Source organism: Parasteatoda tepidariorum, chromosome 1 (genome assembly GCF_982258835.1).
Source record: "Parasteatoda tepidariorum strain Cologne lab strain chromosome 1, Ptep-v5.0, whole genome shotgun sequence".
Classification (NCBI taxonomy): domain Eukaryota; kingdom Metazoa; phylum Arthropoda; class Arachnida; order Araneae; family Theridiidae; genus Parasteatoda; species Parasteatoda tepidariorum.
Window position 1 is genome coordinate 61,807,013 of NC_141755.1, and position 14,619 is coordinate 61,821,631.

Below are 14,619 nucleotides of genomic sequence, written 5' to 3' on the forward strand. Positions count from 1 at the left end.
CCAAAATGATATTGTCTGGATGATTTTCCTGACACGATTCTTCATCGATAGGTAATGATTGGTTGCCTCGAAATTATGACAATGGGGAACATTACCAACCATAGGTTTATTAGGATTCAGCATTTATTATTTTGTTCCAAATTTTTTTAAAAATTGGCAAAAAAAGAAGAAAATCTGATATCACGTGGGATAATTTAAAATTTTATGTAGCCAAAGACTATGTTGCATTGTAATTTGTTGCACAAAGATTATGTTGCGTTGCATAACTAATGAAAAATTAAGCATAAATACATTTCATTTAAGAAAATACACACTATATTCAGATTATTAAAATTTTAAATTCTCAGTTTGTTGTCTAATTACTATATTATTTCAGATATTCTAAGCAAATAAAATGAGATTCAAAATAAAATAGCAGAAAATTAACTTTCCAATTAAGCTATCCAATTTTTTTCTGTGATCGTTAAAGTAAAAATCCAACTATTTTTATTGTACTTAAGAGTTTAAAGTTTCTAAAACAGCCAGATTTATTTTTAATACCTACTAATAAACTTAGTAATAATAAACAGCATTAATAAACTTAAAAGGTATTTTTAAACAAGTAGAAGACTTTAAATTTATATTTAAAAAATGATGTAACAAAGACAATGTAAAATAACTATATTTTATTACAATATAAACTTCAAACTAAGTAACAAATGGTTTCAGGTTTTCTCTACATATTTTGAATATGAATATAATATGCCTCCAAACAAATTGAGGGTAATACCAAAGACATTTAAAGGATTAAATTTCACTCCACCAAATGTAAAAAACCCTATAACAGTTTGTAAAATACTTTTGATTACACCAACTAAGCTAGTTGTTAAAGCTGAGTTTTTAGCAGTGCATAAAAATAATGAGTAATTAAGTAGAACTCCCATGGAAGTCTGTATGCCCAGGCATAATAAAAATCCATAATCTGAAAAAAAATAAAATAAATCATGCAAGAACAAAGAAAGTCATTCATTATAAAAATATTTTAAAGATCAAAACTTTCAAATTTGATTCTCTTATTGTTAAAAAACTAATTATCTAATATGCATCTAGCAAAAATGGAATTAACCAAATAAGTAAAAGTTTAGCTTTAACTTTAAAATTACTAGAAACGACAATTAATGCAGAACAATTGAAAATTGTAAAATGCTATATAAACACATAATATACATAAATACAGTCGAACTCGTTTATAACGAGCTCGGATTTAACGAGAACTCGGATTTACCGAGGGAAACGAGAATATTTGGTTGGATGAATGTTAAGTCTATGGAACAGAAGTCGCTTTTAACGAGCAAAACCCGGTTTTAGCAAGCAATATTTTTCTGTCTTGCAATCCTTTTTTCAAAATGATAAGAAATGCGCGCGAAATAAAAAAAAACAGCGAACTGAAACTTCAAAGTAAGCTAACAAACTATTATTTTAAATATGTAGATTAATGAAAAAAATAAATGTTTTGGTAAGAATCTTTTCCTTTATTTTTCTTTCCGTTTATTGCTTCTTTCCTTTAAGACTGTAGCGCAACAAGAAATTTTTTGCTGGTTGGGGGGGGGGGAATAGTTGTCATTAAATTAAGAAAAGTATTTAATTAAAGTAAGTATTAATTAAATTTTATGTAAACTCAATAATTTGACCTCCCCCCTCTTCTGGTTGCACGCCTGCCTTAAGGACCGGTTTATTACGAGCACTCGGATTTAACGAGTACATGTTATGGTCCCTTTGTGCTCGTTATAAACGAGTTCGACTGTATATACATAAATATATATATAAATACAGGAATGAAGAAATAAATAACTTATGATAGCAACAGAAATATAAAATTGTAGAGATATATAACAAAGTATTATTAATTATAATCAGTCTTTTGAATTCTTAAATACTTGTTGCTTTGTGATTCCTCATTGTTTAATTGTTAAAAGTAGAAAAGAATACTGGATTACAAATTCAATATACAGAACAATATCTGCTCTTAGGAACAATATCTGCTATGGCACAGAACAATATCTGCTCTTAGGGACTTAGCTGATGGAAAATCCTGGGCTAGCCTTCTTGATGACCAGCAGCGCTCTCACCTTTCCCTCCTTCCCAGAGCTGAGGGAGTTGCTTGCCTTAGATTAATTACCGGACATGACTACTTGCAGGCCCATTTATTTAAAATTAACTTGGTCAATTCACCTCTTTGTGTGCTCCGTAACACTTCGCCTATGACTGGGGAGCATTTATTTGATTGCCCCTCTCTTCTTGACATTCGTTCCTCTGATGACTTTTGTGCCCTCTCACCTTCTGGAGCTACTTCAGTATTGTATTGGACTGCAAGACGCCTTATGTCTGAGAAGACAATGACGGGCGTAATTCAAAAAAACAAAAAACAAAAAAAAAAAAATTCAATATGAGAGTTGTAAAAAAGAGACACAAAGCCAAGCTGGTATACATTTCAAATGTAAGCGAGTACTAGGAGTAATACTTAGAAATTCAATTCGTGGTGACTTTTGAAAATGTTATCTTTAGTGAGGTATTTTTTAAAAGAAATATCCTAAATGAATTATATAGAAATTTATATGTGAGTCATTTTTTACATAAAATAACCTGAAATAAACCAACTTGATAAAGGTAGTTCTTATAGATATTGATTATAAAATACAAGAATTGAAAATGTTAAAGATAAGTTTTAGCCGTACCTGTAAACTTTCCATATTTAAGGATTTCTACACTTTCTGAGAACAAACACAAAAATATGTAAAGAGGAACTGTATTATAGCTGTTTAAATATAAAATGTTTAAGGCAGTTGAATTTTCCAGATGTTTCTGTGACAATGTCAAATATAATGCTTGCACAAGAACACTAAAAGTACCATAGGCATATGCTTGCAAGTCAAATTGTAAATCTCCTAGACCTAAAACAAATAAAGGAAATAAAATAATTATAACGATTAACTATAATTATGGAATAAATCTTTCAACTAAAAAAAAAGGTGAAATGAAAAGGTAGGGAAGGAGGCAAGAGTTATGAATAATTCAAGCTGAAATGAAACAGCTTAAAAAAAAAATTGATTCTTTTGGGGGAAAACTATCAATAAAACTTTTTTTGATAGCCATAATAAAAATTACAAAAATATCTCAGAACATCTTCATCCCAGCTAACTATCAATAGGATGGCTCGGAGAAGCAAACTGAGGATGAGCGAAACAATTGAGTCCTAAGAGGCCATTGCTATTTTTTAATGTTTCAAAAATTCAGAGGCAATAACAAAATTTACTCTTAATTTCATACTTTGAAAACTATTAATTCAAAGGTAGTAAGAGAAACAATAGTTTATCAATTATTCAATTTAAAGTTAAAAACATGCACTATACAAACTTTATAATAAGCTATAATAAAAGAAAAATAAGAGATGCTGCTTTTACTTAAAATATTATTATGAAACTTGTAATATTAATAAGAAATAAATAAAATCCAATGAAATAGTTAGTAGAACAAAATATGCAGCAATTTTTTAAATTACATAATTATGAAGAAATTTATTAAATCTTATTAGTAAGTAGTTGATAACTGATTTATTTTCAAGAAAAAAATGTGAGATATTTTTTTTATCAATCATTAATAAATATATCTTACACAGAAATGAGTCATTTATTTTTTACTAAACTAAACTAAACTAAACTCAGTGGCACTACAGCCCATAGAGGGCCAAGGCCTACTGTGCCCTTCTCAGTTTTTTTGACCTTGGGCACCGGGGTGCAGGAGCAGATGTTCCGGCCCGTTGGTCAGCCAAACGCGGAACCCCGAGTGTTTAGTTCCCAAGTTTGCTTGATACTCATTTATCGACCCACTGAAGGGATGAAAGGCTGAGTCAACCACGCCCGGCCCGAGGATCGAACCCAGGACGTGTGGCACGGGAGCGCAAAGCGCAGCCATTTATTTTTGCAATGAACATATTTATCCATTTAGCTGCAATATTGATAGACTAGATATAATACTTATGAGTATTACATCATCATCATATTCGTATAAAATAATTCATATTAATAAGTCAATTGCTACATTGTTGATAGACAAAGAAAATAAACAAAAAATATAAGAAAAATTATTATTCCTTTAATTTTACTTTTTAAGTAAATTAAGTTGCTAAAACATGAAATTAATATTTGAATTTGAAATCAATCCAAAAGTCTACTTTTAATTTAATTTAACAAAAATAACTAACTTTTCAAAATATAATTAGTAATACATACCAGCTAAAATACACCCAACTGATATTAGAAAAACAGAAGTTACAATTCTATAGCTTGGGAGGTGTTTCTTTAATATTATCACAGATAAAATAAGTGTTATTATTGGGGCACATCTTTTTACAGCAGCATACATTGGAATAGACATTCCACTCAGGGCATATAGAGCAGTGACTGAGTGCAGGGCATAAAAAAAAGCAGGCCAGGCAAATGACAAACCTGAAATAAATAATATAGAAGTAATTTAACTCAATTACTTATGTTAAAATATAATTTTAGCAGAAGTTTTTAAAAGCAATAGTAAGAGATGAAAAATTAAATTAAATAATGATACATTAAATATTGTCTGAATTTCGATTAACTGTATTAATAAGATTAAACATTTCAATGTACAACTAAATAAAATGTAAACTAATTATTGTTGTAAATAATTACCAGAACTTAAAGTTTTTAGTTTAAAAAAAGGACAAATAGCTTTAAAAATAAATACATAGTAAAATGTAAAAAATAATAAAGATATGGAAGAACATGTAAATTAAAATAATAATTTCTTTGTTCTATAAAAAAACATAACATATAAAAAACAGTCAAGTTTAATTTAATCCAATCAAAAATGGAAAACAGATATTGTGCATATTTTTATAAATCAACAAAATATTCATTAGTCTTCACATTTGCAGTAATTCATATAATTTGCTTTTGTTAAGTCTAAAACTATAGATTAAAAGTTACTTTACAAAGGATATTTTTATATTTTATTGATACAATATATAAATAAATTAAATAAAATTTCTAAAAGTGCAACAGTAATCTTTGTCAGAGTAAATCAGTTTCATTATACTGATAAAAACATTAATAACAAAATAATTCTAATACATCTTACCTCTATTATAATGATAATAGTTTAGTAGCAATAGTAGGTAATGGTTAATACTTTAGTGGACAATTAAAGTAAAATGATGTTTCAATTGGCTCATATTAGAATTTAAAATTGCTATTTAATAGAAAAAAAATTGGAAAATATTGATTCTATTGCTGTAGAAAATAGGTAAAAAAATGAAAGGAAGACAAATAAAAATATAACATATTTAAAAAAAAATTTTTTTTCTTCCTCATTTGTTATTTTCTATTTTATATATTGTTTTTTATTTTCCTACTTTAAATAAAATTTCTTAAAATACGATGAAAACTGTCTATGACAATAAATCTGCCTCATTAATAACAATACTTAGGTCATATTTGAATGTATTTTTATCATTCAAGTTTTTTTTTTTTATTTATTTTTTTAAACCTGTAAATATTAATATTTATTTTTCAGATGAACCCATCTATAACAATATTGTTATAATTGAAAGCCTGAAGAGAAGCAAAAGTTATTTTCAAGACACAATAACTGTATTAGAAAATGCAGATGTCTTAAACATCAACAACATCCTATTTTTTAATGAATGAGATTAGAAAGGAAAAAACAAGGCTTGAGTTGTTCGCTGAGTGATCATTATACAAATGATGATTGAAGGGGGAGAACCAGCAATTGCGCTTAAGATTTCTGAAATTGGCCATTTCTGTTAGCTTATCTGTACTACAATAGCCATTTATTATCTTCTTTCATGAAGCTAATTTTTTATGCATTAAAACTTTTAAATGTATTTAAGAAAGGAGTAAGACATTGTTATTTGAAGAAATAATAGTTCACAAAGTCATATTGTGCACTTTAGAGGATCAAAAAATTTCTAGAAAAGTAATTATAAATTATCGATAAATAATTAGTAAAAAAGATTACTAAATACAATAATTATATTAATTATGTTCATATAGCATGTGCACATTATGCATGCATAAACATTAAAGAAATTATTATACTGTTTGTAATAATTACAAGCAGTTTAAGCCTTTAACTACTTTTAAGCCATAAAAGTAGTTTACTGTACTAATTAAAGACATAATCAAAGTCAATATTACATAACCAAACAAGGTTAATAATAACACACAACAATGCTACATAAAATAAGGTTTGAAAAATAAATCGTGATTTTTTTTATTTATTTAAATCAGATTTTTTAAAATATAATTCAGATTATTTTGATTCTTATTAGATGACTAGTTCATTTTTAAAAATATTTAATATTTTACAGACTTAAAACGTGCAATTTAAATGTAAAATAATAAATATAAAAGAATAAATTTTAAAAATGTTAAAAAGTACAGAAAAATATTAAATGTATTTGAAACGTTTGAGTAAAGTTTTACAATGTTACATACATAATCTAAAGAGCAGTTCAGATAATAGAATGATGGTAAAAACAAATGTAAAGAATAGTTTTGATGATACCGAAAAAGAATACATGTGTAGGTAGGTATCCTAATACTGCTGAACAGTGGCGTACGCAAGGGAGGGGTTTAGGGGTTTAAACACCCCCCCTTGAGCTCAGACAAAATGGCAAAAATAGAAATTTTAGTAGAAATTATGCGAGCTATTATTTTTTAAGACAATATATTTTTATCTGCCTTATGCCTACTTTTTTTTCTCACGGTATTTCTCAGAATACTGAAAAAACATTTACTATTATAGGGGTGTACTTTTGAAACCAAATTCACGTGATACTGTTACGGACTGGTTCTTTTCTGTCCTGCCAGTATAGTTTTCGAGACTGGCTGTCATTCGCGAGATCTTTACGCGATGATTCTGTAATCCTAGACGTGCTGTTGTCTTTGAGACAATTCGAGAATTTTGGAGATGCGGTGAAAAATTATATAAAAGGGGAACGGAGTACAGTGGATGATGTAATATCAAATTATTAGGGGCCCCCTTAAAATGGATATTTTTGAAAATAAATTTTAAAAAATTAAGAAAAACAATGATTGTTTTTAAAAAAATCAATTTTAAATATATATTAAAATTTTTTCAAAATGTTATGATTAAAATTTAGTTCTAATTTAACAAAATAAAGTAAAATTCAATTTATTATTATTTATTTTAATTTTAAACATGCTTTCTGAAATGAAAAGATATATAAATACTTTTATATTTGAATAAATAAAAAATATACGAGAAAAACAACTTAAAATCGAAGGGCCCGAAAAAATTTGAATGGCCTAGGTCCCCGTGTAAGCGCCGGCCCTGAGCATAGCATTTATTTCTGTGCCAGTATATATATTTACTGTTCTTGGATCTTTAGGATGTCAAAACGTAAGAATTTAACAATTTTTAATTATTTTGAGAAAAAATCACGACCTGAAATTAGTGAGGTGACAGCATCTAGTATCAATGTAAGTTTTTCTGTTGTACAGAAATGTGATACTTTCGTTGAAGAAAACGTTTCTAGCATAACAAAATCTGATGAATGTGAAAGTGGCCCTCAAAGTGTTACTTCCCACCCATATGACATTGGACTTTTTTCAGAAGATATTACATTATGTTCTTAAACTTAAAAAATCAAATCAAAATTTAACCAAACAATGTTGTCTAAATAAAAAGTCAAAATTGTTTAGCTGTCTAAATTAGGGAAATAATAGTGCTTTATTACAGACTCGAATTTCTTTCAGTAGTTTCAGAAAATTATGAACACCCCCTTGAAAAAATTCTGCGTACGCCACTGCTGCTGAATACAAGAAATTTGAAAATGGACGGTATATTTCTACACTAGGGTGAGCTGCAAGCTCTTTACTGCCTATGCTTCCAGGTAACTGTCTTTGGTGTGTTTTGAAGCCATTTGGCTCGCAACTTGATCATTGTGTTTTGAGACTTTCTTGAGTAGCATTTATTGTATTTGTCACATGATTTATTATTTGTGTTTAAAATAATCGTCATTTAAAGACCTGTCATTTCAAGACTTAAGAATTGTCATTTGAAAATAATAATAATAACAATCATCATCATAAGACACTTCTAAATTTTTTAACACTATACCAACTTCAAAATTTATACCTTAATGATTATTTGCAAAATGAACTTAATCTCGCTGCTCAAATAATATGCTAATACTAACGTATGATGGTTCTTTTCTTGCACCAAGAACAAACGGTAATAAACAAGTGAAAAGAGGCCAAATCGAAACTGTCAAAAAAAAAAAAAAAGTTCTTTCTCAATCTAGCAACTATGTCACCTTTTTTTAACAATACATCTTAAAATAACTAAAAAATTTTTTCACTTCACTTCAAACTCACCAGAATTACTTAATATCATTAATATTTTATGAAATACGTCAGATTTGAGCTCAGAAATTATATAATTTATTTCTTTTACTAAAAACAAAATTATCTGTTTGAAAATATAGCAGTGCAGAATAAGCAGTAGTAAGCAACTGTATACTTCCTAACCAGAAATAGAGCAGATCAAGAGCTTGAGATTGTCATTGTTTACATTTATATTGAAAACACCATCCATAGCTTTTCCTTTCTCCAAGAATACATAAACTTATAGACACAAATTTTATTTTAAGGAGATAAGTAGGTTTAAGTTGTATTAAATTTAACACAAGATTTAAGGCTAGTTATATATTATCAGAATAATAGAATTACAGAACTATGGCATTAGTATTATCCTGATTTAAATTGCGAACCATGTAATAAATAAAAAAATAATTAATTAAGTTTTGACTTAATGCAAAAAATTATTAGTAGACAAATAAAATGAAGTACTAAAATGTCTGTATCACTATAGTTGTAATTTATGTATTAGAAAAAAACAATCAATCAAAAAATCATATCAGTAGCATATCAAATACTGTCCTTATTACTAAAAGACATTTTATCATTTCCAACTATACTACTTGTGCCTTCACACATTTTTTAACACTGCAGCATTAATATATCTATTACTCCTTGAGCAATATGTTCATCCCATGTTTATTAAATTTTTTCAAGAAAACTTAGACAGTTAAAATTACTAAAGCCTTGTATTTGAACCATTTAAAGCCATTGATACAAGAAACAAAGCAAAAATCACTTGTTGTGTAAAAATATTAACAGTTAAAATGAAACAGAAGAAAACAAACCTAATTTTAGAGAATATTTTGGAATATTTGTTACTCTAAAACTTTTCAAGCTTTCAAGAAAAATGATAGTTAAAATCATTTGGCATGCCATGATGAAAAATGGAAAATTAAATTTGTAAACACTGATGACAGTTTTGTTTGCAAAAGCCATGGAGAAGGAACACAAGCCATATAAAACTGCTGAACTGATGCTACCAAATTTGCTCGGAGGTTTCTGAAAGAAACAAAATATTTATAATGATTAATAAATTTATCCGTAATACCTTTGCAAAATTTTTAATAATTTTATCTCTTAATCTTCTTATTTATAATACTTTTGCAAAAGAATAAATTTAGGAATTTTTTTAAATTAACTATCTTTAATCCATATTTATATACATAAAAAATTTATGATAAAATATATTAAAACAAACAGAAGCTAAAAATTTTTTAACACTTCAAATTACGGATTAACCCTTTGGTGCAGATAGGACAGCAGTGTGTCTCTTATATATGCATTTTTTTCTTTAGCTATAATCATTAGGTAATAATTAGGTCTAATACATTTTGGTATTTTTTAATTATAAAAAACAGTCTAATAGTTACTAAAAAAATTTATTGGATTCTCAGAATTACATTTGCTTTAAAATATAAAAAAAAAAAGCATTTAAAAAATGTATTTTTTTTCCATTTATATTTATTTATCAATAATTTAATTTATCAATAATTGATTTTGTAAATTATAGAAATTCCAATGAAGAATTACTTTTTCTTTTAGATTTAAATAACTGCAAATTTGAAAAATTATTGTTTGGAAGTAAGTCATGCTTAGAAATTTTACCTTTACATCAAAAAAGAGACGGTGGTGCCTGATGTTTTATTTCGGAACCGGACAGTGCTAAATGAAATATTTTTCACTTATTTTGGCAAAATGAAAACAAAATGAAAATGAAAAATATGTTTAATGAAAATTTTGCCTCAAAGGGTTAAATAAACATGCAGGTATATCTAGCTTATATAAAAATCCTGAATTATTCTTGCAAACCAGTAATAGTATGTAATTTTATTGTTAATCAAAAATAATAATAATAATTAGGTGAACAAGAAAACCGAAATTATCGCACAAATCACTATAAGCTTTACGCCTTTTAGTCATTTCTAAAAATTAATACATCTAAAATAGCGTAAATATTTCTTGTAATTAATCTCACTATCAATTTCACTGTTTTCTTTGCTGGTTTGTTGTAGTATTGTTGACGTGAAGTGTTTACACAGTTATCGATCGAACTAATCATAATGGTATTATCGATATCAACTGCAATATCGGCAGTATGTCGGTATTGCAGATAAAGTTCGATAAACAAATTTGTAAATTAAAATCTATATTAATAAAAATGTTAAAAAATATATGCAAGAAAATTTTAGTATATATTTTGAAAGGAGGGAGGGCCCAAAAACGGCTATGCCTAGGGCCTACGAAAGGTATAATCCGGCTCTGACTATATTGAAAATTTTTTTTACAACATTTAAGCCAAAATTCTGTTGAAATGTAAAAGCTGTAATTGATTCTTAACAAGATAATATATATTTCTAGTATATTTCATATGTATATGTATAAAATTTATATAGAAAATACGCAGAATAGTTAATTTAAATGTATAATACAGTGAATATATATATTAATACAGTGAATATATATATTAATACAGTAAATATCTTAGAATGTATAACAAATAATAACATTAAGAAAATGTTCATCAAAACAAGAAAATATCTTTAAAATTTAGAAAACAAAGAACTCCAGTTATCAGGATATTTTGTTTAATCATACAAATGCAATAAAAATAACATTCGAAAATTTTACTGTCATTTCATTGTACAACTTTGAATGAATGTAATTAAATGTTTTGATGTTTAGTTCTTTTTTTAAGTGACAGGTAAAGGAGTTCAGTATCCAATAAGATTTGTTCAAGTTTATGAGTACCTGATTTGTAAATTAAAATTTAGAATTCGCTGAAAAATAGTGGCAGGAAAAATAAATGACAGGAAAAATAAAACAACATAAAAGATTTCAAAAGGATAAATTGATTTTTGTCAAAGATACATTTGTCAAAAAACAAAAGTTCGAGAAGAATACATTTAAGTTATGATAATGTATATAAAATTTTTATATTCTTTTAAAATAAAAAGTTATTTTTACTCCCTTGTCAACTAATAAAAATCTTTTAGATAATTGTTTTGCATGCTATAGTTGGCCATGAGAAAAATGACTATTTTTAAATTAAACAGCATTATTTAGAACATTTTAAGTTACTGTAACAAATTGCAATTTTATTTAATTAAAACAAATAGTAAACTCATTTAATCAAAGCAATAAGAAAAGAAAATGCTTACTTTTTTGGTGGTGTGAAGCTCATACCCATTTATATCTAGACTCACAAAATCTTTTTCATGTTTTTTCATGCTAAAAAAAAAGCTACAAAACGTTTAATACAAGATAAAGAGAACTTTTCTTACATTTTAAAAAATTTCTATGTATCATAATAACTATTTATAGAAATTAAAAAAAAAAAAAAAAAAACAGTCAACATTGAAAAAGATTATAAAAAAAAAAGGTCAAGAAAACAACATTTTAAGTTTTGGTCTTGATTCAATTTCAACTTTTTATAATTTATAACGTTTTTTTCCCTCAATTTCTATACTCTATTAAGTTATTCTTATCTAATATTATATATATATATATATATATTGGCAAAACACATTGTTATGAAAAGAGCATCATTACACAAGCTTTATATTTTTGATTTCTTAAGAAATAGAAGATAAAATCCTAAATGGTAGCTTATAACTTAGTAAATAGCTTAGTAGTAGCTTATAGCTTAGAATTTAAGAACACTTATTCTAAAATCAATTTGTTAACTTCTCTTCAATTAATGCTTTGTGGGTAGTTCAAACGATCTTTTAAAAACCCATGAATTTTATTTTAAAGGATTTCTTTTTCCCCCAAGATGAAAGTTTTTTACATGAATGAATTTTTATAAGTCTATACATGAAAAAATTGAGAGATTTACCTGTAGGAGAGAGTTGGGTAAAACCTAGCAAAGTTGATAAAACAAAGACTCTGCACTATTGACAAAACAATTGATACAATTAATCAGAAATCTCATGAATCTAGTTGATACATACCATATATTTGGTCATGAATAAAAAATAGAATAAGATATTCTATTTTTTATATTCTAATTTGATACTACCTTTTTTAAAAGTTATTATTACCAAATTAATTTAGTTCAGCAATTTCAAATTGTTTGAAGATATACTTTAGGTAAGTTTAAGAACTGATTATGCCCCTATTTAGTTATTGTTTTAAAATATTAAAACAGCTTTTACATTTTGTTTAAAATATGCTAGCCCTTTAATTCTGTTAAATGAGATTGCTGGATATAAACTATCAGACACAATCAGGTACGTGATTTTATCGGACTTAGAAAATTTGCTTTTGACTTTTGAAAAAAATCTTATTATACAAATTAAAAAACTAGATAAACCAGAAATTGTTATGTATGAAATAATGATGCTCTTGTGAGCTTATTTAATGGAATGCAAGTTTGATCACTTGCTTACGCAAGGAAAAAGAATTTGAAATTAATATTAATGTTTAAAAATTTGATAAAAATGACAAAATTTGAAAACACTTCAGATTTGATCATAATTAGTTTTTGAATTTTTCAAAACGTCTAAATACGAAAAAAAAAAAAAAAACAGATAAAAATCTCTATGACACTGAAAAATCAGTAACAAAGAGGAATAAAATGCTTAATAAGTTAAGCACAAATCACACCATACTCTTTATGCTTTAACCGATGATAGATCACTTTAACCATGAATTAGTCTTGATTATAAAAAAATTATGGGATACCATTTAAGCATTAAGAAAATAGCAGCAGACGTTGTGAAAAAAGAAAAAAATATAACAATTTGCCTACACTTGATACAACACTGTTATTCTCCGGGAATCTCCAATATTCTACGTAAAAAAATTCAGAACAAAATCATGTGAAGGACACTTCCACAAACTGATGGTAAATGTTAAGAAAATATTTGAAATGTAGGAAAAGGTTAATAAAAATGAAATAAAGAGAAAAACAAAGAAACACCAAACAATTTTAATAACAAATCATTCCAAAATAATGCTTAAAAAATAAATTTTTTTTTCTTCATATTTTCACTTAAAACTTGTTGCTGATGAATGACAAAGATTTATAACTTAATATTCAGGAATGTAGTTGGGAGTTCAGAAACACCCCATCTAGACTTTTTTCTTTTTTAAGATTCAAAAGTATTATTTTCAAATATGTATGGTCAGAAATTTCCTAAAAAATATTTAAACCTCACAAATATTGTTAGGTATCTACTGTATGAAAAATAAATTATTCTATAGTCCTATTTTCTATTTGTGAAAAATTTTAATACAAGTATAAGGTTTGTACAAAGAAATTTTTCAATAAAAAAAGTACGAAAATAGATTATGTATACAATTGAAACATATTAAAAAAAGAGAAGCTATTTAGAAAGAGAAGCTACTAATACTTACATGGAAGATCCACCCACTATTATCAGTTTTATGGGATTTTATATCAGTAAGGTGAGATCTTTAAGACATTCAAAAACAATCATACTGAATAAAAAAATTTTTTTTTCAAAATAAGAAAGAATTACATCAAGTTTGTTGCAAATCGAATACACGATCCTAGAGCTTTTATTTAAGTTCCTTGAAAACCATAAGATATTAATAATTATTATATAAATTTAATAAAACGGAAAAATTATAGCATGAAAAATGAATTCCTGGTTAAACTCTATTTAGAAAATCATACAAATTAACTAATGAGAGGAAACTAATATTCACTACTTCACACGAAAAATAAAACTGATTTTCGACTGAAACAAAAACTTTGTAAAATAACCTGAGACTCAAAAAAATTCAAGAAACGGCAGCTGCTACTTTCAATTGATTGATTGATATAAACATGAGAAAAGCTTCCACAGATTTGATACTGTGCTTCTGGCTTGTATCTGACTAGTATTTTCACCAATAGGACATTAAAAGTTACATTCATACTAATCTATATAAAAACGCATAATTTTTGAGTTGGAGCGCAGCTTCTGAAAACGAAAAGAATGCGTTTGTATAGTTTTATTCCAGCAATTCTGACAATCTTAATAGTAAAGTGTGTTCAGTTCTAAGTACTGATGCATAGAATGGTGTTAAAGTCTTTAGGGCCATACAAACTGAATAAGATTTTTTCGCATGTAATATCCAGTGAGAATGCTCTTTTAGTTCTCGATGGATAGGTCTCTGATCAAAATCAATTTCT

At 26.7% G+C, this 14,619-nt stretch overlaps 1 protein-coding gene across 7 annotated transcripts in view; it reads right to left on the minus strand.

Annotated features, from left to right (window-relative positions):
• Nucleotides 1-650: 650 nt before the first annotated feature.
• The window catches only part of LOC107449442 (uncharacterized), a 40,440-nt gene continuing 26,471 nt past the window's right edge, over nt 651-14,619 (minus strand). For 4 of the 7 annotated variants that reach the window (XM_043050230.3, XM_016064967.4, XM_087165245.1 and 1 more), the window contains 5 exons: nt 11,636-11,705; nt 9,263-9,476; nt 4,269-4,484; nt 2,715-2,930; nt 651-961 (listed from right to left, as the gene is read on the minus strand). In XM_043050230.3, coding sequence (XP_042906164.1) covers nt 705-961; nt 2,715-2,930; nt 4,269-4,484; nt 9,263-9,476; nt 11,636-11,705 — 973 coding nt within the window. In that variant the 3' untranslated portion in view covers nt 651-704. Of the gene's footprint in view, nt 962-2,714; nt 2,931-4,268; nt 4,485-9,262; nt 9,477-11,635; nt 11,718-13,835; nt 14,273-14,619 lie in introns of those variants that run through there. The other 3 variants (XM_016064966.5, XM_016064965.5, XM_071179737.2) reach the window with 3 other exon arrangements.